Here is a 22,667-nt window from a genome sequence, read left to right on the forward strand (position 1 = left end):
GGTGTGTGAGCAGGATCCCCTGTGAAGTTCTCACCCTCGGGGACCCCGCTCAGGCAGCCCAGCCTGCAGAGCCATACGCAGGACACCTGTTCCCAGGCCCCCGTGCTGCTGGCCGACGGTCCGCTCTACACCAGCACGGACAGTCCAGCTAAACAGATGTGACCGTACGTGAACTAAGGAGCCCCACGGCAGTCAGGATGTGCAAATGGGAGAGTGACAGAGGGGACAGACGAGGGCAGGGGGACAGGCACATCTACTGGCCCAGGTCCAGAACACAGGGCTGGATGCAGGGCAGCGGGCTACCACCCACCCCCCAAGCCCCCGTATCATGCCCCCGCCGTCCACTCCGAGGAACCCTCCGGAAGGCGCCGATCATGTGGACGCCGAAGCTAGCGGCCGGAGGAGAAATGTGCTCGGGAGTCCCGGTGTCCCGGGCACAGGCTCACCCCCCCTTCCAGGGCCCACGGTGCGGCCAGAGCCGGCTGAAGACGGGGTGCGTGCTGGGCTGGGGCCTTCCCTACCCAGCCGCACCTGCCCCAGGGAGGCGCCCCTTCCCCCTCCCCACTTCCACATCCCTGCCCCAGAAGCCCCCTGGGACCCCCGCCAGGCCAAGGACCCCGCACATCATGCAGGGGCACAAGCGTAAGTCTCTGTCATTACAGAGAAAGGCATGGATACCTCACACAGTGTGTGCTTTAATGCAAACGTGGGAACATTTAAACCTATGAGAACAAGGGCTGAGTGTTCTTCCCGTGGCCCCCAGGAGTCACAGGGGAGGTGGCAGGTGCAGAGGTAGGAGGCCACGCAGAGGAGCACCCCCAGGATAACCTGGGGCCACCGTGTGCTGAGCAAGGGCCAGCAGGGAAGAGTCCGGAAGTGGCCGTGGACAGGGCGTGCCAGACACTCAGGCTCCAGGAGGCCGGCGCATGGTGGGAGGGGCAGGGCAAGGTCACAGGTAGGGGCAGGGATGGGTCTCAAACAGCTGACTGGGCCCTTGGCTTCTGAGGAAGAAAGCTCGATGGGACATGCATCTGGACGCAGGTCAGGGAAGGAGCCCACATCCACCGCCGAGCACCCCACACGCCTCTCTGCGCCCGCACTCCAGACTGGGGCTGCCCCACAGCAGGGGTGCGATGGGGGCGTGACAAATGTCGGGACGTGCTCTATTCAGACGGCCTGACGCCCCAGCCAGGTTCTCCCACCTGCCCCCTCCTTTGGTCAGCAGCTGAGGGACAGGACCCCAATCACTAGCTGGTGGTGGGTGGGCTCTCTTCCACAAGGACACGGGCACCGGCCTGGCCAGCGGTGCATGGTCAGCTGGCCCCCCCCACCCGTGACGTGGAGCCACGTGGAGCCCGCCCCGGCCTGCCGGGAGGACGGGCCATCAGTCCAAGATGGTCCTGAAGTCTGCGGGCAGGCCCGGGGAGGCTGCTGCCTCCAGGGCATCCAGGGTGACCCTCGGGAGCTGCCGACGCAGCTGTGCTTTGGCTGTAAGGGACAAGTGAAATCAGACCGGCCTGGAAGAAACGCCTTCCCCAACCCCCGGCCTCGGGACTCCGCTGAAGGCCAGGCAGGCACGGTCTGTGTGCACAGGCCAGGCTCTGGGCACCAGGTGGGGTGGGCAAGAGGGGCGTTTGGGAAAGACTTGTTGCTGGGGGCCCTGTGCCAGTGTCGGGGCGGGGCCTGGGGGACTCCCTTGTGGAGGGAGGGGGGCCTCTCCCCACGGACAGGAGGTGTGGAGAGGTGGGGTGGCCGGTGGGTGTCCAGGTCCTGCGGTGAGAAAGAGCCTGCAACCCGGGACACCTGAACCCCATCACCTGGGCTCCAGACCCAGCCACCACCAGTGAGACGTGGAGGGGCCACGCTGCCCATGCAAGCACATGGGAGGACAGGGCCCTGTGCCTGCCCAGCGGGGCGCCCCAGGGGCTGGCGCTCGCTGTGCCACTCACCCGCCCGGAGTGGTCCCAGAAGACACCTGTAGGTGCTGCTGTGACGAGCCAGCTTGAGCAGGAAGGCGTGTAGGCAGAGCCACCGGGCGGCCTCGGAAGGAAACGGGCCGGAGGCGCCCTTGGCCCCTAGGGACAGCCCTGGGGGGTGGGGAGAGAGACACAGGGACCGCTGAGGCCCTGCCCGCCCTCTTCCCCTCTGATGCTCCCGATGCCAGCTGGGGTCCCTGCCTGCCACCCCGAGCCCAGGAGCAGGGGCAGAGGCCAGGGGTCAAACAGGTGATTTTGTTTCAAGGACGGCCCCAACACAAGCACCAGGGACCCTGATGGCTGAAATGCTTCCTTCCACTTTTCCGAAGAAACTTGCACAGAACTGAAACAGCAAGGACCCTGGGGACACGGCTCGGCGTGGGCTGCAGACGGACCAGAACCTTCTGGAGAGGCCACGGGGAGCGGAGACCATCCTTGGGGGTGCCCGGAGGAAGGCCGAGCTGCAGACGGGGAGCCCCAGGCAGAGGCGGGCCAGCGGCCCACGTGGGCACCCCTCACGTTCCCCTGGGATGGGCAGCCGGTGCGGGGGCCGGCCCCCTGCCGACCCCTGGCCCGCCTTTGCGCAAATGGCCGGGGAGAGGTGTGAACGCGCCCGGGCCTGACGGAGGTGCCGACCAGGAGGAGGCCAGGAATGACCATCACACTCCCAGCACACAGGACACAGGACCGCTGCCCTCGGGCAGAGGGCGGGCGAGAGGCCAGTGCGCCGTCGGCAAAGGCCACCGCATCTGCAGGCGGCACGAGCCGGCCTCCCTAAGTCCCCCCCTCTCCCCGACGACTCTGCTGGCGGCAGGTGCGGCACGGGGGCTCCTGGAGCACACGGCGCCCGGGATCGGAAGCAGGCGGGCGAGCAGCCTGGGCTCTGCCGGCACCCCGAGTGACCCCCCCGAACCCGCCAGCTGCGCCGGCTCACAGCGCACACCTGTGTTCTTGGCTTTCAGGAGGGAGTAGCAGCGCGACGCGGTGTCCGCGATGACACGGAGGAAAAAGGAGGGGTTCTTCCTCACCGGCTGGTTGAACGGAAACTGGAGCACGCACGCGTGGAACCTGAGTGAGGGACACCGGTCAGCGCGGCGTCCCCTGGCTGGAACGTGCGTGTGCATGCGTGCCCCGCCGGCAGGCACGTGTACGGGCATGTGTGTGCGTGGATGCACGTGCACGCGGCCGACCACACGACAAGGCCTCGCCAGGTGCTCACTGACCACCTGGGCCCCTTCTGCGCGCGCGTCGCCCCACCAGTAACCTGTCTTTACAGGTGTGGCAACCATGTTGGTGTGCGAAATACTTCCCACCTGCAGGAACCAGAGCTGGGTTTGGAAGGCACAAATGTCCCAGGGTCAGGGGAGGGGAGCACGGTCCCTGGAGCCCTGGGGGAGGGCCCTGGAGGGAGCACGGTCCCTGGAGCCCTGGGGGAGGGTCCTGGGGGGAGCACGGTCCCTGGAGCCCTGGGGGAGTGCCCTGGGGGGAGCACGGTCCCTGGAGCCCTGGGGGAGGGTCCTGGGGGGAGCACGGTCCCTGGAGCCCTGGGGGAGAGCCCTAGAGGGGAGCACGGTCCCTAGAGCCCTGGGGGAGGGTCCTGGGGGGAGCACGGTCCCTGGAGCCCTAAGGGAGTGCGCTGGGGGGAGCACGGTGCCTGGAGCCCTGGGGGAGGGACCTGGGGGGGAGCGCGGTCCCTGGAGCCCTGGGAGAGGGCCTTGGGGGGGGAGCACGTCCCCTGGAGCCCTGGGGGAGAGCCCTAGAGGGGAGCATGGTCCCTGGAGCCCTGGGGGAGGGACCTGGGGGGGAGGGCAGTCCCTGGAGCCCTGGGAGAGGGCGCTGGTGGGGAGCACATTCCCTGGAGTCCTGGGGGAGAGCCCTAGAGGGGAGCACGGTGCCTGGAGCCCTGGGGGAGGGACCTGGGGGGGAGGGCGGTCCCTGGAGCCCTGGGGGAGGGCGCTGGGGGGGAGCACGTTCTGCAGGTGGAGAACCCCTCCTGAGTGGACGCTGCTCTCCCAGCGCCTCCAGCCCGACGCCCACCCTCAGCTGTGAAAGGAGCTGAGCCCGAGGGTTCCGATCGGACACTGCACGAGAGGGTCCTGCCCCAAGGGCCATGTGGACACACACGGCCTCGCCCACTCATCACCGGCCAGCCTCACATTTCCACATTCCCTCCCCAGAAAGGGTGGTGTTCTTAGGGCCTCCCACCTGCCACAGCCTCTGTATTTGGAAACGGCTGATGCTTCTGCATGTGGCCAGAGAAGCCAGTAGCTCTGGGTACCCGCCGTCTGGGGCCGCATGCGCCCTCACGAGGAGCACAGAGCTGCCGAGGGTGCCTCGCCTGAACCCAGGATTTGAATATGTTCCCTGGTGGGCAGGTGTCCCTGGGCTCACGAGGAACAGGTCCACAAGTGGGGACACGAGAGTGGGGCCCCTCCTTGAGGTACACATGACCTGGCCACCGGGGCGTGGAGCTGGCCGGGGAACTGGCCTGCCCTTGCAGGAAGGCTGCAAAGCAAGGGTGTGTCCACCTCGGTCTTTAGCTGTGTGTGGCGGGGCAGGGGGGATGGGGGGACCTTCATGCTTATAGCGAGCACGTTGTCAGAGACCTCGAGACAGCTCACCCACGAGAGCAGAGGCAGGGGGTTTGGAAGACGCAGGGAAAGGCAGCATTACAACCACAGAGCACAGGACAGGAGCCCTGAGCGAGGCCTTCCCGGGACATGACGGTGGACGAACGCCGGGCAGTCTCCGCCCCCACGGCCGCAAGGGGCACAGGTGCTCTGGGGCCTGGAGGGGGTTTCTGGGAGGAAACCCAGCCACCCAGCCGTGCCCAGTTCCCGTGAGACAGTTGCCTCGTTCCACAACAAATACACAACCAGCTAACGCGGACTCTGGGGGGCTCTACACTGATGCTCGGCCCCTGTCTGGCCCCACGGTGCACACACCCGTCTGTCCTGACTGTGGGTAGAGGCTGCCTGCTCCCCTGAGCTGAAGCAAAGCCCGACTTTGCGACCCTGAGGCCAGGGCCGGTGATGTGACCTGAGGCATCGACATAGCCTGAAGGGGGAAACGTCCCCCCCCCCCGCCCCACGACTCAGAAAAGCACAGGCACGGAAGGGATCCACGACTGCCCAGCCACGTCCCCGTTCTCAGCAGGATGACCTGGAAGCTCCCAGGGATGGAGAATGTTCCAGACGCACATGATCAGTGGGGCGAGAATAACCGCTGGGCTCTTCGGGAGCCACGTCCCACCACCCATTTCCGGGGGACATCAGAGAGCTGTGGACCCTCACCTGTACTGGCCTGATCCTGAGACCCGAGGCCCCTGCGAGGTCCTGGGTCAGGACACAGGAGTGGGGACACCCCAGGCCACGCTGGCCACCCCTCACTGCCTGGTGACACAGGCACTTCCCACACTGAGAAGCATCCGTGCACATGCACGAAGCCAAAGCGTGTGCGACTGAAAACTCTGCAGATACTGGGACCCGGAGGGTAGGGCGTGCTCCAGGCCGAGGGAGGCCCAGGGCACAAAGGGTCCTGTGGCATGTGGTGGTGTGGCTGGTGAACCCACCTGTAGGCCTGCAGCAAGAAAATCTTGTAAATGTTTGTATAAACCGTGTGGATGCTGTTTACCTGGGTCACAAAGAAAGAAAAACATTGCAAATGCCTCCGGAACGTCAATTTCTGTCACCAGGTCAAATGGAGGCAGAAGGAAGTGGCCTGGGCGGCCCCGCCCTGCCACGGTGGCAGGGGCTGCTGGAGGGAAGGACAGTCAGGGAGGGACAGGCCGTGAGCGCCCAGTGGCTCTAGAGCCTGAGCCCCAAGGCCTCGGACGCCCACCCCTCCGTGGGGAGGGACCCAGGTGCCCAGGACGAGGGGCCCAGGCGGGACTCAGGGCATTCACACCCGTATGTTCACACTCGCACACACACACACTCATGTATTTAACACGCGTAGCTCTCAGCGGGCCGGGCTGAGCTCGGGCACCTGCTGGTGCCCCCGGCCGCGGGCTCACCTGCAGATCCAGAAACACAGCACAGCACTTCAGCCGCATGACCGCGAGCAGCTTGCGACGCATGTTCCTCCCGGGCCTGGTGCCCTGGCTGAAGGTCAGGCTCGAGCGAATGGAGGTCTGGGCGTAACTGCGGCAGAGGGGAGCCCCTGAGACTCGAGAGCGGGGCCCGAGACTCCGGAGCGGGGGGCCCCCGAGACCCCAGCCCTCCGCACACGCCAGGCGCGCAGTCGGCCGGCCCGCACCCGGCCCCGCCCGCGTGTGAAGCCAGGGCCAGTGGCAGCGGGAGACGGCACGAGGACTCAGACGGGGTGGGGCACCCACGCACCACAGGCATCTGGGTCACGGTGCGGGGCATTTACGTGTTTGTTATTGACAAACGGCACACGGCACCAGCAAGATCTGTGCGACTCGACCAACGCATTGACCACACACAAGCACGCGCCTTCCTGGGAGAGGGTCCAGGCTGGCTTGGGTCTCGTCAGGCTCAGCCGGGCAGCTGGGGCCTTGAGGCCACAGCCTGGTGCCTTCCGACAGCCCCGAGGGCTTCTCGGAGGAGGAGGTCGCCCCACAGACAGCCTGACCCCTCTGACGTGGTCTCAAGGTGGGAAATGTGGAGGACACGGGCAGTGGGAGGAAAGTCACCCACTCGGCAGCAGTGACACCTGTGGGCATTCCAGCCACACCGCCTCCCTGCATCCGGGCCCCCAAAATGAGCCCTTGACCCGCGTGACATGTGTCCTGGGACGTGTTCCTTAGTACCAGCTTGGGACACACTTGTCTCGAGTCTGAGTTCTCATCTTACTAAATGTTATTTGACAGCAATTTTTTAAAAACGTCTATATATTTTCAGAAAGAGAGAGGGGGACAGAATCCCAAGCTGACTCCGTGCCGTCAGCGCAGAGCCTGACTCAGGGCTCGGACCCAGGACCCTGGAATCGTGACCTGAGTTGAAATCAAGAACCAGATGCTTAGTTGACTGAGCCACCGGGTGCCTCTTGACAGCAATTCTAATGGCAGAATAAGGTTTCTTCTTGGTGAGGCATCAACACCTACACGGCCACGATTTAGGTCGTTTCGCTGTTGGCTGTGCTGAGTCACGCGGCCCAAACGGTCAGGTGAGATCTCTGACAACATCCAGGAATTTTTTTCTGGAGGACGGGTTTCTGGATGTGCAGTTACCGGGAAAATGTATGAACGCTTCAAGGACCATGATGTGAACTTACTGCTTTCCAGAAAAGTCGGTCCAGTTTGCCCCACCCTCAGGAATGTGCCCACGAGGCTAGCCACAGCACTGCCGAGGGGCCCGAGGGACGGACGGGGCCTGAGCGCCCTAGGTGGGTGGGCAGAGCCTTCCGCCAGCACCTCCACGGGCTGGTCCTGGCCGACCGCACTCAGGACCGCCGCCCTCTGCTCCGTGCCGGGTGGCTACCGTGGCCTCTTGCTGCCGTCTGCTACAAGCCCCCGTGTCCACCCGTGCAGAGCTCGGTGCACGGAAGCGAGAGTGCTGGAGCCGGGCCCGCGTTCGAATCCCGCTCCCCGCGACGCTGGGTGACTGGGGCCGGTCCCTAACCCGCCCCCGAAGGACATGCCCAAGACGCAGCTGTGGGCCCCAGACATCGGGTTCAGCGAGGACACGTGGCTGCGAGGTGGCCTTCCCTTCCCTGCTCACAGGTGCTCAGAGCCGCTCCCCGCCTCCCCCTGGCCTGAGGCCCACCCAGGCTGCACGCCCCACCCCCGCCCCCCCGGCACCAGGTAGGATGGCCTCCACCCACGTGCTGCGCTGGGTCTGCTGTTTTGTCTCCTGGGCGCCAGGTGGCAGGGCTGGGGCCGACTCGCCCAGACATAAAGTCACCCTTGGCTCCACCCGCCGCACCAAGGCGAACTCGCCTGTCACCGGGTATGACTGCCCGGAACCCCCCCACCCCCCCACCTCGCCTGATCTGGGTTTCGGGGAAGACTGGGAGGTCTGCGTTGTCACTGTCCCTCCCAAAACGGCGCTCACCCTCCTCCTCGGCCCGTGGAGCCCTTGCTTCGAGTGCCGTCGCGGGTTCCCAGGCGCCTCTGCCTCCGAGGCTGGGCCTTTGGGGCTGCTTTTGTGAACGGGCACCTGCTGACAGGGCCTGTGGGAGCAGAGCTGCCCGGCGACACCCACCTGCTCTGGGGCATCGTCCTTACCCAGGGACAGTCCCCGGATGGGATGCTGTCCCGAAAATGGCCATAGCTTCTTGGGGAGCAGGAAACTGGCGTGCAGTTTATGACCAAGTGGTGTGGTTGGGGCACAGAGAGCCGGGCAGTGTGATGGGACCCAGACGGCAAGGGAGGGCCGGAAGCCGGGAACAACCAAAGACAGGGGTGCGGGGGGAGGGGGAGAGGCCAGGGCCCCCCCCGGACGGAGCACGGATGAGGGCCGGAGCGAGGGGCGGGGGCAGCAGGGCTGAGGCAGCGGGGAGCGTCTGCACCTGCTTCTCCCCAGAGAGCACCCCTAAAACGGGACCGAGTGTGACCGGGAGTGTTCAAGCCGGGACAGCTGGTCACCAACACAGCAAAGCGGAAGGCCCGCCATCCCCCACTGCCTTGGAATCTGCAATCTGTACTTTTTATTCATAAAAAGGCAGATTCGTGCATCCACATCCATCCTGAGTCTGTCTGTGTCCGCGCCAAGCCTGAGCTCAGCCTGGGAGCTCGCGGGCTCAGGGAAGCTGGCTGTTAGGGGTTCAACTGTGTCCCCAAAATCCATGTGTGGCAGCCCTAACCCACGCGACCCCAGCGTCTTTAAGAAGTGATTAAGGCTAGGGCCATAGACCCAGATCCAACAGGACCGATGTCCTTAGAGGAAGAAAAAGACACCAGTGACCCTTGAACACGGGGGGCAGGAGGTCCGAGGGGGACCACGGCCGTCTACACACCAGGGAGAGAGACCTCAGGAGAAACCAGCCCACCCGCACCTGGATCCCAGGCTCACGGCCTCCGGGATGTGAGTGCACGAACACCTGGTTTAGCGGCCCTGCCCGTGGTAATTTTCCCGGCAGCCTGAGGTGCCACAGTATTGTGTCCAGAGCAGCCCCCATGCTCCACGGTCCCGCTCCCGAGGGGTAAAGGCGACGCAGCGAGGCCACGGTGGCCGTTACGGCGTGTGCCCTGGTCCTAAAGAGACCTGTGCCCAGCAGGTCCCCGCGGAACACACTGGTGACCCCCAAGTCTGCCGCACAAATTCCTGTTGCCAAGAACAAGCCCAGGAAACCGCTCACCTGGCGAGCGCCCACCGCGCCCTCTGAAGCTGGGCACCGCTGGCCTGAGCTCTCGGGGTCACACGGAGGCAGGAACGGGGAGCGCCGACCTGCGTCACACGCACCTGGAGTAGTCGCAGAACACCTCCAGGGTCCGCGTGTCCAGCAGCAAACCGCACCAGGGGAACAGGCAGTGGGCGGGCAGCTGGAGGGGGGCCGCACTGCCGGGGGCGCCGGTGTCCACGGGGAAGTTCACTGCCGTCTTCTGCAAGTTGGCTGTGCAGCCATACTCAGGAACACCGCTGACCAGGGTCCTGGGGCAGAGAGGCCGCATCAGCCACCCGGAGGGGGTCTGCAGGCCCCAGCGAGGTGCCCGAGGAAGCCAGGCAGGGCCCTGCTCTGACTCCAGGGGCCCGTCCCCACAGGCTTCTGGGTGAGCGAGGCCAGCGCCCAGAGCAGGGTGGCTGGGCCGGGGAAGGGCTGAGGCTGAAACCTGGGGGACGAGCAGACACCAGACGACCCTGGCCCCAGGTCCCAGGCCCCAGGTCCCAGGTGGGCTGTCAGCGCGGGACCAGCTGACCATGGGGGAGGCGGGGCCCGGGGGGCAGGCAGAGCTCAGGGGCTGAAACCCTCTTGGGGACAGCCAGCCGCGTCCACATGTACAGCTACAGGTCACAGTGTCACAGGGGCGGCTGACAAGGTCCACAACTGTAATATGCCAGTTTTAAAGGAAGTGACTGTCTGCCATGGGGCGGGCTCTGCATCAGGAAGGGCCTGACACACAGGATGGGTGAACCAAGGAGGGAGCGTCTTCCTGAGACCACAGCCCCAGCCCCTGCCCCGTGGACCTCCGGCCTCCAGGCCCACCCACGCCGGTGCCAGGGCTGAATGAATCCTCAAAAATCTCCCCCTGGACACAGGATATCTGCCCCAAGTGGTCTGCATCCTGGGTGGAACCCCGACATACACTGAGCCACCTGCCTGTAGCGTCATCCCTAGAACTTTCTGTGATGGCAGCAGGACCCCGTGCTGAACCCCCAGGCAGCCACTGGCCACGTGTGGCTAAGGAGCTCTTAGAACGAATTTGTCATTGGGCTGAACTCTGAGGAGTGCACATTTGTGGGAATCCTGCCCCGGGCTGCCGGGAACCCCTGTGGGCAGGCTCGGGGTGCAGGGACGCTGCCCAGATGCCTCTGTCCAACGATAGCAGAGTGACCAGAGCAAACGCCCCTGGGTTTAACGATCTTCTCCTTCTCTGGAAAAGCACACTTGAAAATCAGCCCCGGATTCCTGGGGCCCCCGGAGGGGCAGTGCTGGGGATGCCCTTCCCAAGGCAAGGACCCCAAACTTGAGACTTCACTCTGGAGAAATGAGCCGGCCCCCCACATGTTCACTCTGCAGAAATGAGCCAGCCCCCTACGTGGTCCCAGGCCTCGGAGCACCGTTGAACCCGCTGTCCCTCCCACGTGGCCTGCAGAGAGAAAGATGCCCCAGGAGCCGTATGGGCAGGTGCAGCCCTCACCTCTGTTCCCTCCGTGTGTGGCACAGCCCCATCGGGGGTGTCCCTGCCCCCTCTGCTGTCTGCCCAGAACAGCACACACCCTGACTTGCAGGGGGCCTCCGGGGACACAGTCCCCGCCCGCCTGGCCACCCAAGCCCGCTCCCCCCGACCCACAGCAGCACGCACGCCTGCCGCCACGCCCGCGGCTCCAGCCCCCTCGAGGCTCAGCGAGCGTGGCTGCCGCCTGGCTCTCAGGACAGCCGGGACGCACAGTGCGCCGTTCACCCGAGGCTGGGGCACTTGGGAGGCACGGCCGCCAGGCGAGAATTACTACTACTCCGCCCGTCAAGTCGGCGAGGGCTCATGAGCCACAGCCGTGCCGTGGGACACGGGCAGCGCCCCTACCTGAGAAAGGCTCGGGCTTGCGCCAGGTGAGGCGTGACCAGCAGGAAGTCGTCCACCAGACGCAGGAGCACCCTACGAGAGGACCGCCCAGCACTGCAGCGGGGGACCCCGTGTCGGGGTTCACCAGGACGGGAACGAAGTAACTCTCTCCAGAGAACCTGACTCAAGGCTCGCACCTCGGGCGGGGCGGGGCGGCGGGGGGGGGGGGGGGGTAGGCTGGGCGGCGGCCGGGCTCTGGGGCCAGGGTGCGGCTCCGGTGGGAGCCTGAGCCTTGGCCGCATTCGCAGCCGCTTATGAGCCTGTGTTCACGACCTGCTTGCTGCCCACCACGTGACCCGACACAAAGACGAGAGGGTGGCCCCGTCCGCGTCAAGAGGACCCGAGACACGAGGCGGCTGGAGGCAGGACCACACACACACACACACACACACACACACACACAAAGGGGACCCATACCCGTCCTGCTGGATCCCGGAAAACAGCCTGCTCTCCATGTCCCCGTAGCACAGGCTGCAGAGCAGAGTGGACAGGATGGAGCCCTGGGGGATCCCCTGACACTGCACGTAGGACCTAGGGGATGGGACCTGGGTAGCGGCGGGTGGCAGCAGGCCACGGTGGGCCTCCCGTGCATCCCGCGGACATGCAGGCACGCAGACTCGGGGGCGTGTGAACCAAGGTCTGTTCACACGTGCAACGGCCACAAGGGGCTTGACCCTTTTCGTAAAGATCAGAGCAGACAGCAAGTGGGTGTCACGGGTGTGGCCCTGTCCACGGAGAAAGTCCCCTTCTGACCTCGGTGCCACTTACATGCACGAGCAGGTGCACTTCCTTCGTCAAGGCTCACCTTGCTGTGCACTTGTGAGGGTGCTTTTCAGGAAGATGCTGGCTTATCCTCCTCACGTAGTTACGTTTTAATAAGAACTACGGTCATTCATAACATAACAGCCCCTCCCAAAAAGCTTCCCACCCTTAGTGCACAGGGCATGGTCCCACGGAAGGTGCCCACCCTCCAGGCTGACCTCCAACGACCTTGGCTGTGAGCCTGAACCCCCAGGACCTGCTCTCAGCAGACGCACCCTGGGGTCCTCGTACAATTGCTTACCCAGGGAAGCTAAGTCTTGTTTGCACAGACAGAAAAATTATCTACCAGCATTTAAACGCCAAAGGGCTTCTGGAACCCCGGGAGCCTCGCTTCTGCTATGTCGGCAGAGTGGCCACAGCGCCTGTCCGGACCGTGACCCCACCCAGCACAGAGGGTTTCACAGGACGGGAAGGTGCCAAGGACCCGACTTACTTGCCCCCGATCCTGATGACGTGGTTGTGCACCAGGCGCAGGAAGAGGTGGAAAAGGCTGTGGCCAGTCTCGTTCAGAGAGGAGCTCTGGGGGAACAAAGGGAGACACGGGCGGGCGAGGGCGCGTGACGCACACAGGCAGGCGCACCGTGCCGGACGCTGCTCCGGGTGGCCCGTGGCCCCGGCCGGGCTCCAGCCACGCAGGCCCAGACGGCACGCGCCACGGTGTGACCTGCATCACCCGGTGGGGCCCCGGCTGGGGAGAAGGGGTCGGGACGTCAGAGCCTCAGTGCGGGGGGCCAGCTTGTCCCTGATAACTGGTGCTGCGTGGGCTGGTCCGTCACCGAGGGTCCCGCACTCAGGAACAGCCCCTGCTTACACGCAGGAAAAACGGGTTCCCACTAGGTGGTCGATCCCAGGTGGGGCTATAGAGCAAATCCGACTTGTCCCAAGGAAGGGGGCACCTGTTCCTTCAGCCTTGGTCAAAGCTGAGGGGAAGGACGTCTAGCAAACTGGACTGCAGCAGAGAACCTGGCCAGGTGGGAAAGGGAGACAGGCAGCCACAGGCAGCTGCAAGCCTCTGGCAGTGTGGTTCACGAAGAGGCTGCCCTGGGGGCTCCTCCGGCCGGACGGCGGCCTCAGCCACGTCCACGCCCCACGCTGGCAGCGAGCTGCGTGCCTGACCCCCACCTGCTCGATGACCACGGCATCCCTCAGGGAGCTTGTCTCCTGTAGATGCTCCACGAACTGTCTCATGTAAGGCTGGAGGTCCACGAAGGTGGACACCTGCAGGCAAAGAGGAGGGGGCGTGAGACGGGTGCACACCCCCCGGGGCCGGGAGACCTAGTCGCGCTGAGGGGCAGGCAGGCGCCGTCTGACAGTGGAGGTTGGGAACGGCCCCGGGAGCGGGTCACGGCCACAGACCGCAGAACAACCCCTTGGTCACCCACTGACAACTGAGGCCATGCCGAAGGAAGCCGCTGGGGGTCCTGTCTTTGGGGGCAGCCCACCTTCCCGAGACCCCTGTCGTGGCAGGTGGAGCCCGAGCGGATGGCGGTTGGGGTCCGGGGCCACCTAAGCAGCCAGGATGGACGGGGGCAGGTCCAGGGAGGAGGGACTTCAGAGAAATGAGCCAATGCCGTGATTCCCTCCGGAGTCCTACCAACCCTCAGTGCTAGGTGCCCGAGGGGCTTGCTCCGGCTGCACAGGGGCAATGACCACAGCCCGCAGCTGCCACCTGGGGCCTGGAGGGAGGAAGCCAGGTGAGCACAGGGGGCAGTGGTGGGAGGAGGGGGCTCCCCGGTGAGCACAGGGGCCTGGGAAGAAACACCCGCACCACAGACACCCTCGGTGTGGAACACACACCCCTCTGGGTCTTACGTGTCTTTTGAAGGACTTGCGGACGTGCCCCTGGGCGGTTCTCTGGACCACTGCATACTGGCGCACGCAGTACGTGTTTTCTTGAGGCCTGATCACGTTGGCAATCACCTCCACCAGCTTGTCCTGAGGGAGGGCGTCGTAGGCCCCCGTCACGTCCACCTGCGTGGGAATGGAGGCGTCTGTTTACAGCTGCTCGTGTGCTCACCCGGCCCCCGGGGTTCCCAGGTCCTGCCGTCAGCAGACCCAGGTAAGAGACCCCGACGTCCACCGACAGCCCCACTGCCCCCGCACACACCTGTCCCGTGGCCCCCAGACTCGGCACCCCAGGGGAGGCCTGCGTCCTTCCAGGTTCCCCGAGACGTGACGTGGCTCCGCCGAGGGGCGCCTCACTGGGGCGAACGCAGGGGCCTGAAGGCCAGCCGCTCCCACCCCCTGGCCAGAGCCCACGGTGCAGGGCCAGCTGGTGGGGGGGCCGCTCCCACGGGCCTCGTGTCCCCGGCCGGCTCTCCCTCTGGTACGGCGGGACCGGAGCCAGGTGCCCACCTTGACAAAGTACAGCTGGGGCGCTGGGTCCCGAGCCCGCACGCGCAGCACGAAGCTACGCCAGGCCCTGTGGATGTCGTCCATGCCCAGCACAGAGGCCCCCAGGAGGCTGGGCCGCCGGGCCCGCTCGTAGTTCAGCACACTGAACAGGTTCTTCACTTGCGAGGTGAGATGCCGGACCTGTGGGGCCAGCCAGGGACACGGGCAGCATCATCAGAGAACTCCAGGCGAAAGGGGGCCCGGGTCGGACCTCCCCGCCCCCACCTACCGGGCCCCCAGAGAGGAGGCGGCTCCCTGCCTCTGCATGTCCCCTCACCCACCCAGCGCCCAGAAGGGCCAGGTGGCCGATCCCACCATGCCCCACCCCCAGCCCCTGGGGCCTCCCTGGGACCTGTCCCACGACCCTGGAAACTATGTATACAAACTGCGGCTGGTGACAGGGCTCACCCTTCACCTGCTGAGCCCCCGGCCACAGAGGGGGGGTGGGGGGACACCTTGGGCGTCTCCTAAGACAGGCCTGCCACTGAGCTCCTTCTCCACACCTGGATGGACGGCCCACCCGTGGTGCTCTGCCCTCCGTGGATCTGGCGATGCCACAGGCCCCTCTCTGGGTCTCCTGTCGGCCTCAAAACCAAGCTGGGGTTTAAATGCACTTTGCTTAGAAGTGAAACAATAGCGATGACCTTCTTGTCTCTGCGGAACGTTCTGGCTCCCACAACGTAGTCCATGTTCACGATTGGCCGAAGCCCACTGGGCTTGGGGAGGAAGCGGAGTTTGGATGTCAGCAGAGTGGGTCTGGCTTCCCGGTGTCTCCTGACCTCTGCTTCTGACAGTTCTCGGAGATGCACACTATTGAAGTGTTGTCTGAAACAGAGAACCTCGTGGGATACGGCTCAACAGCCCTGCCAGAGCCCAGGGTGGGCAAGCCTGGCAGAGAGCACCAGTGCTCGCACGTTGGCACAGTCAGGCGCCCAGCAACCCAGGACGCTGTGGCTGTGGCCGTGGCCGGCTGCCTGCTGGAGCGCCCTCCCACCGAGGGTGCCAGGACACCTGCTTCCTTCCAGCGCAGAGCCCCCGGTGGCACAGGCTGGGACCAGGCGGGAATTTTGGGCAAGGGTAGGGGGAGGCGGTGACTGGTGTGGCCCCCACAGGGGAAGAGAATCATCTCTCTGTGGACCTGCCGGCTCGTCACCTGTGACCTTCACCCTTTCCCCCAAAACCACCCACAGGCAGGGGCAGGTGCTCCCTGGGCTGGTGGCCTGCCCAGCCCACCGTGGTAGTCACATGCCCCCCGGGGCAGGGGGATGGTTTCCACAGTCCCCGCAAGAAGCCTCAATGGCTGCTTTGGGTCTGGTACCAGGAAATATTTAAGTTATTAAATAGGCCGTGCTGTCTATTAACTCAAACCTACGATAAAGGCCTCCAGACCCTCTTCCAGACACAGGGGGACACGGGCCCCAGCGCCACATGGCTCAGGGGACTCCGGCCCAGCCTCCTGCGCAGAAGACATCTCGACTCAGGTCGTGGGCTCGACCCACATGCCAGACACGGCTCAGCACCCCTGGTCCCGCCATTAGGCTCCTTGCCAAGGCCCGAGAGGACGCTGGGCACGTCGGCCAGGCTGCAGAGACGCAGGGCTCGGGTTTCCACCAGTCACGCCATCCCCTGACCGGATCCCGTCCAGCCTACGTTCACCGCAATCCTTCAGTCCTTTACGTAAAACAGCCTCTGGGCAACGGAGACAGACGTAGCAGCCACTTGGAGGCCACTCAAGCGGGAGCTTACTGCGTCCCCAGACACTTCCCCCAGATATGTTGTCAAATAGGCCAGGTTTTACCAACTTGTGACACAGTCCCATTTATTCTGTGTGAACTAAAACAGAATCTGAGCCGTATGCCAGGGGTGAGCCAACAACCTGTCCGTACGGTTGTTTCCACTCGGCACAAACTTCTGCTTTTGAGACCCCAGAGCCCGGCTGGCCCAAACTCTGATTCCACAGGTAAGCGGCGGCGGGAGGGGGCTGGTGCCAGGAGTCTGTGCCCAGCGTGGCTCCCCCAACAAGGGGCCCACAGGGAGCCCGGAGCCCGCTGGGTGGGCAGGACTCAGGACTCTCATCTGCACGGACCGGACAAGACACGACCGAGTGACGCTGACTAAGACACCTGATTCCTATGGTCTGCAACTGGCTCCAGATGCTCTTCCGGTAGAAGAAGAGCCGGTTCTTCTGAAATGTGGTTTCCGTGACGTAAAAAAAGGACTTGAGTAGCTCAACCACGTAGGTGCCCATCAACCAGCACAGGAGCTTGGCCAGGACCTCCTCTCTGCGGCGGTGTTCGGCAGCTGGGACGCAGCGGGCCCCTGAAACGGGAAAAGGCACAGAACCCGGCCTCAGCCTCGCGCCCGGTGATCTCCCCTCGCTGGCACTGCCCGTGGCGGCCACCACTGGCTGCTTGAAAGGGGGCGGGGGGCCGGGGACGCAGCCAGAGGAGGGGCGCGCGTCAGTAATGATGCTTCTCGCGATCATGTGCCGAGGGGAGAATGTTCTGGGCACGCTGGGCTTTAAGAAAAGATGTCAGTAGGGGCGCCTGGGTGGCTCAGTCAGTTAAGTGTCTGACTTCCGCTCAGGTCATGATCTCGCGGTCCGTGAGTTCGAGCCCCGCGTCGGGCTCTGTGCTGACAGCTCAGAGCCTGGAGCCTCTTTCAGATTCTGTGTCTCCCTCTCTCTGACCCTCTCCCGTTCATGCTCTGTCTCTCTCTGTCTCAAAAATAAATAAACGTTAAAAAAAAAATTTTTTTTAAATAAATAAAAAAAAAAGACATCAGTAGATTAGCTTCACCTCTCCTTGTTTACTTTGTAACGTGGCTACCAGAAAGCCGAAGTTACCCGTGCCCCCGTTACGTTTCTACCGGCCAGAGATGACGAGGCTCCATCATCAGTCCCGGCTTACAAGCAGGGTGACAGAGAAGCAGAGACGTGCTCTCCACACGGTGATGCACGGACACTAAGGTGCATCACCAGCCGCAGCAGGACCCAGAAATGCCTGCGGTTTCCCAGGCTGAACCTGCGAAGGTTCAGACAAGCAGAGGTGGCCACACAGGAGCTAAGGGCTGCCAGACGCTGTGGGGCTGTGAACACTCACACGGGGCTGGGGACGCACACCGGGGCCCCCTTCCCTCCGTGGGACACACGCCAGGGGCCCAGGGACATGAACCAGGGCCCCCCACCCTGTGGGACGCACAGCAGGGGACGTGCACCCAGAAACATCACGAGTAGGTCTCACAGGGTGAGAGGCGGTGGCATGTATACGGCTGTGGGCTTCACCACCAATAACTGACACAGAAGAAACCGTAAAGGAGAAGAAAGGGGGTCCAGAAGCTGGTCTGGGACAGAGGACAGAACGGTGAAAGAGGGCAGGGCAGGGGACAAAGCTCGCCCACACTGACCACAGAGCACACAACGACCCCCAGCTTGGGACAGAACTAAGGCAGTGGGGACACCGAGGTGGGAGTTAGGCCCTTGTGCTGCTCAGGGGGAGGGACACCGAGAAGACGCAGAGCACGGGGGCAGAACGGGAAGGAGGACCCGCGTGGGAAAGGCGGCCAGATCAGGAAGAAAGGGGGGGCATCCAGGCTCAACTGTGGTCACGGGAAAGACACGAGAGCCTGCAGGCCAGTGGCAGAGATGACCAGGCTGGACGGCAGGGAGGATGAACAGTCCGGCTCGTGCTGCTGGTCTGAGCCAAACCACGAGGCCGTGGGAGGGCCAGGCACGAGCTGCAACGGATCAGAAGTGTGCACGAGGCAAGCACCCTCCCAGAGAGAGTCAGCGGGCGCCCTGCAGGCACGAACACACACTTCAAGGGAACAGGCACTCGGAGGCGATCGTCAGGGACATCAGGATTCTGAAATGTGCTCCCACCTGATAAAACCTACAAGCCCACCCCCGAGGACGCCCACACCCCCGTCAGCGCCTCCCCTCGGGGAGGGAGACGCCTGGGGCACAAGCACCGCAACCTGCCGCAGGCGACCAGCTGCCCACGGAACACACGTCTGCACACGGGACACCTGTCTCCACACACAACACACGTCTGCACACGGAACACACGTCTGCACACACAACACATGCCTGCACACGGAACACGTGTCTGCACAGCTTCAGAGAAATGGGTCTAACACACACACTGCTGCACAGCTCCTGTTGTCAATAAAACCAGTAACAAGCAGCTGAATAACTGGCTGATGGAGAAGATTGAAATGGGAACACGATACGTCACGTGGAAACCTGGGGCGCAGCTAAGGCACAGCCAGGAGGGAATCACAGCCGCTCACCCCTGAGAAGCTAGGAAGGGAGTCCGGGTGGCCCCGGGGGAAGGTGGGATGCGGCCCCCAGAGACCCAGCTGAGCCAGTGAGGCCCTGAGACAGCATTTTCTACTCCAAGGGTCAAAGGGGCCCCGGCGGTGGGGGGGGGGGGGGGGGCACACTCCCACCCACAGTTAGGAAAAGCCATCGCGTGGTCACAGAGAAGTCAACGGGATGGGATGACGGGAGCAAAGCACAGCCTACAAGAGCCACGTGAGCCCAGGGTAAGGAGACAAGGGCAGCCGCCAGCCCATGGTAGGTTCCGGGGAACAGGCGGTGAGTGGGAGGTGCTGAGGCACCTCCAGAGTCTCCACCAGGAATCGACCGTGTGACGTCTAGCAACACCCGGAGGCAGACGTGGACAGCCCGGCCGTCTGGCCACCAGGGATGGGGACCAGGTTTCTGACGGGAGTCAATAGGCAGGACAATGGTCAGGGCTGGCTTGACAGAGGCAAGGGAGCCCGGGGGCTGCGAACTGAGCACCTGCACAGAGGAAGGGGTGCTCCAGCAGTGGGGAGGGGGGGTGCGGGGGGTGAGAAGACACGACCGCCAGAGCAGAGCTTAGAGACCAAGGCTGTCCCTGCATCGCTTATCCGGCCCAGTGGGCAACTGGTGCGACGACAGCCTTGGGAAGGAGCAGATGGCCAGAGCCACAGCTCGAGGGTGCAGGGACACAGGGAGGTGCAGGGGCTCGGCCCCCCCCCCCCGCCCAGGGGAGCACCAGCCCCCTTCCGTGTGCCGTGCACAGAGGCACGGCAGACCTCGTGTGACGCTGGGACAGAGCCACAGAACTCAACCCTTTCCACAAAGTGAGCCACGGCCCGAGAGCGCAAGCCCTGTGGAGGCTTGTCCGAGGGTGCCGGACCCTTCGAGGCCCATCCGCGTGGCACGGGGCAGGGAGCCGCTGGTTATGGATACATCAGCACGTCAGGCGAGAACGTTCTAGAGATCTGCCGTGTGACAGCACGCTTACGCTCGGCAGTGTCTCCTGTGTAGTTATTTGTCGGGAGAACAGGCCGCTGCTGTGTGTCGTTCTCCCACAGTTTAAAAAAAAACAACTTACAAACCCAACTTATCAGGAGGTCGCCCTGGCTGCCTGCCATCAGCTAGCCCCAGAGCCTCTGGGGAACTGCCCCCGGCAGAGGCCACTGGAAGGGAGGTCTTTGGAGATGCCCAGCCCTCCCCACCACCGGAGCCTGCGACATACAGCCCAGCTGCCAACCTCCGTGGTCTTCTTCGATCTAGACGTCCGGGAGCTTGGGGGAGGCCAAGTGGCAGACACCCGGTCTGTCCTGGCTGGTCCCTGGCACTCCGGGCACCGGTGCGCCGAGGAGGAGGGTGCTGGCCAGCAGGGGGCTGGATGGTGGCTGGACCGGAGAAAACTCAACATCAAACCCAGACAACGAAAGCGGGAGGGAGGCCGCGGGCCCAGCTTCAGAGTCAAGGCCCCGCAGGCAGCCCACTTCCCTGAGGCAGGAGAGCACCCCGCTGCTCCCCGGGGACCCCCTTGTTCCAAAAGATGGGGCTGGGGCCCCATCCACCTCTGCCAGCCCTGCCGTGGCGTTGGGACCCGCATGCTGGCTGAGCGGATGTGTGTGGAAACCCTGGAGCCTCATCTCCCGCCCCCAGAGGAGCGGGCTCTCATCCCAGCGGCCACTCCTATCCGTGTGGCACCGTTTCAAGGTGCTAAACCTTGAAGTCAAAAAGGACGACGAACAACGTGCAGGTACGCTCGTGAGAGCTTCTGGACACTTCCGTCTGTTGCCATAGCCCTGCCCGCGTGTGTGCCACATCTGATCACTGCTCGTCCCTGGCACCCAGGGCCTGCCTGAGTCCGTGAGAACCTCGAAGGTGCACGCAAACAGGCCGGGAGGGGGTCCGAGGTGGAGTCAGGTGGACCGCCCACCTCAGGCAGGAATCCCCTGTGCGGGAAGGCTGGGAGGGGTCCAGCAGGCACCTGCCCGCCCGGGCTCCTCACCTGGGCTCCCGCGCAGCCAGGCACAGTCCTGCACCCGCATCCTCCAGGTCAGCTCCTGCAGCGAGAGCTTAGCGTGCTTCCCCAGGGAGACGAACTTCTTCACGTTCCTCAAGAAGCGGCGCCGGTTGTGCCCGGAGCCCCAGAGTCCAGCGGGCACGAGCCTGCACAGGCAGGCCCGCAGGAAAGCGTACACCTGCCAGGGGCTGCTGTGCTGCCGGAGAAGCCGGAGCAGGCGTCCGGGGGCTCCCGGGGGCCGCCCCAGGGCGCAGCCGCCCGCCCCCCCGCCGGCCCGGCCGCTAGACCCCTCCGCAGGGGCCGGGGCTCGAAGCGGGCAGTGCGTCCTGAGGAGCGCGTCGTAGGGGCACCGGGCGTGGTTGGCAAGCAGCTCTCGGAACAGGGGCCGCATCCGCCAGTAGCGAGCGGGCAGGCGGCGAGTCCTGCGGGCAGCGCCTGGCCGCGGAGACTTCGAGCCCAGAAAGATGGCCTCCAGGAGTGTCCGGGCCCCTGTCAGGCTAGGCTGCAGGGCACTGAGCAGGAAGGAGGGGCGCAGCCGCTCCTTGCCTCCCGGGCAGTAGAGGAAGTGCTTGGTCTCGGGGTGTGATAGGTGTGATAGGGGCAAGCCCTGGGGCCGAGACAGCTGTGCGCCTGCGGAGGTGAGCCGAGTCCCAGGGGGCCCTCCCTCCCCGGAGTTGGCCTCCGCGGCGGCCCTGGCAGATGTCACTGCGCCAGGTTCGCCGCCACTCAGCCCGTGGGCCCTGCCCGGGGGGGCCCGGGAAGAGGGCCTGTGTGGCCCCCGCTCCGGCTCTGGGGTCACGTCGCGCCTGGGCCTCTTGGCTAGAGGCGGGCTGCTCCCGCCGCCGCCCCGACGCCGCCTCGCGCCCGCGTCTCGGGCCTGGCGCGTGGGTCTGAGGTCCATCCGGGTCCCAGGCCGGTGGCCGGAGGAGGCGAGGGGCCGAGTGGCGGCAGGGGCACAGAGGTCGTAGAGCGGCGGCCCGCACACCTGATAGGCGCAACTCGGGGCCACCAGAAGGTAGAGCGCGCAGCGCGTCAGCAGGTGGGCGAGCACATCGTCGCCCACACGGCGCAGCAGCAGCCCCCAGGCGCCGCTGCCGCGCAGGGTCTCGGTTACCGTGTTGGGCAGGTAGCTGCGCACGCTGGTCGTGAAGGCCACTGGCGGCCCGCCGCGGGCCCCGTCCAGCAGGGCGAAGCCGAACGCCAGCACGTTCCTGGCGCCGCGTTCGCAGAGCCTCTGCACCACCCTGGCCACCAGCTCCTTGAGGCAGGACACCTGCGGGGTGGAGGGGTCCTGAGGTGCTGGGGACGGAGGCGCCCCGGGGCCTGAGCGCGCAGCCCTCCCTCTCCCACCCCGGCAGGCCCGAGCGGGGTCCCCAGGGCAGCCCACCTGGCGGAAGGACGGGCCGACGGGGGCCGGCCGCGCGTCCCAGGGCACGCACACCAGGCACTGGGCCACCAGCGCGCGGAAGGCCGCCGGGTCCCCGCGCCGCACGAGCCGCCGGCCTTGGGGCCCCAGGCGCCGCATGAAGGCAGCCAAGGGCAGCACCTCGCGGTAGCGGCCACGCAGCAGGGCGCGCACCGCTCTGCACCTGGGCGCGCGCGGCATGGTCGGGGAGGGGCGGGGTCCGCGGGAGGAAGGGGCGGGCCCGGAGGGGGGGGTGAGGGTGTCGGTGCGAAGAGGCGGGGCTTCGCGGAGGAAGGGGCGGGGCCTGGCCGGGGAGGCGCCTTTCGGGGTGTTCGCACCAAGGTGTGGCGAGCCCCCTGCGTCCCTTGACCGCAGCCTCCCCGCCCAGGGACCACGAGCCCTTCCAGGACGCTGCGGTCCCAGCGAGGGTCGCACAGTGGGCAGCGATGGAGTCAGGGGGGGTCACCTGGGGAGTACCCCAGGGGGAGCCCTAACGTGGGGCACCTGGTGCGCGCTCAGCGCCTCCTGAGAGGGGCCTGTGGTTTGTCACTGTCACGTAGGCCGTGGCC

At 65.2% G+C, this 22,667-nt stretch overlaps 1 protein-coding gene across 4 annotated transcripts; it reads right to left on the bottom strand.

Annotated features, from left to right (window-relative positions):
* Positions 1-655: 655 nt before the first annotated feature.
* TERT (telomerase reverse transcriptase) lies at positions 656-22,310 on the bottom strand. Of its 4 annotated transcripts, XM_060634302.2 has the most exons (16): positions 22,081-22,310; positions 20,679-21,966; positions 16,503-16,698; positions 15,024-15,204; positions 14,341-14,520; positions 13,798-13,956; positions 13,108-13,203; positions 12,419-12,504; positions 11,581-11,694; positions 11,125-11,196; positions 9,344-9,532; positions 5,992-6,118; positions 5,548-5,609; positions 2,920-3,044; positions 1,950-2,087; positions 656-1,488 (listed from the first exon to the last, which is right to left on the bottom strand). In XM_060634302.2, the coding sequence occupies exons 1-16, from the start codon at positions 22,297-22,299 to the stop codon at positions 1,385-1,387; spliced, it is 3,336 nt and encodes a 1,111-aa protein (XP_060490285.1). In that variant the 5' UTR covers positions 22,300-22,310; the 3' UTR covers positions 656-1,384. The 4 variants fall into 4 exon arrangements, with proteins under 4 accessions (XP_060490285.1, XP_060490286.1, XP_060490283.2 ...); XM_060634303.2 differs by lacking the exon at positions 11,125-11,196; XM_060634300.2 differs by lacking the exon at positions 5,548-5,609.
* Positions 22,311-22,667: the final 357 nt, after the last annotated feature.

Source organism: Panthera onca, chromosome A1 (assembly GCF_046562875.1).
Source record: "Panthera onca isolate mPanOnc1 chromosome A1, mPanOnc1 haplotype 2, whole genome shotgun sequence".
Classification (NCBI taxonomy): domain Eukaryota; kingdom Metazoa; phylum Chordata; class Mammalia; order Carnivora; family Felidae; genus Panthera; species Panthera onca.

Bases quoted from the DNA above. Each gene is read 5' to 3' on its own strand.
- TERT (XM_060634300.2), bottom strand. From the start codon at position 22,299: ATGCCGCGCGCGCCCAGGTGCAGAGCGGTGCGCGCCCTGCTGCGTGGC. The intron at 16,699-20,678 runs GTGAGGAGCCCG...TTCCCGTTTCAG, and splicing joins CTGGCTGCGCGGGAGCCCAG to GGGCCCGCTGCGTCCCAGCT. The intron at 2,088-2,919 runs GTGTGCGCTGTG...CCCACCCCCCAG, and splicing joins CCTGAAAGCCAAGAACACAG to GGCTGTCCCTAGGGGCCAAG.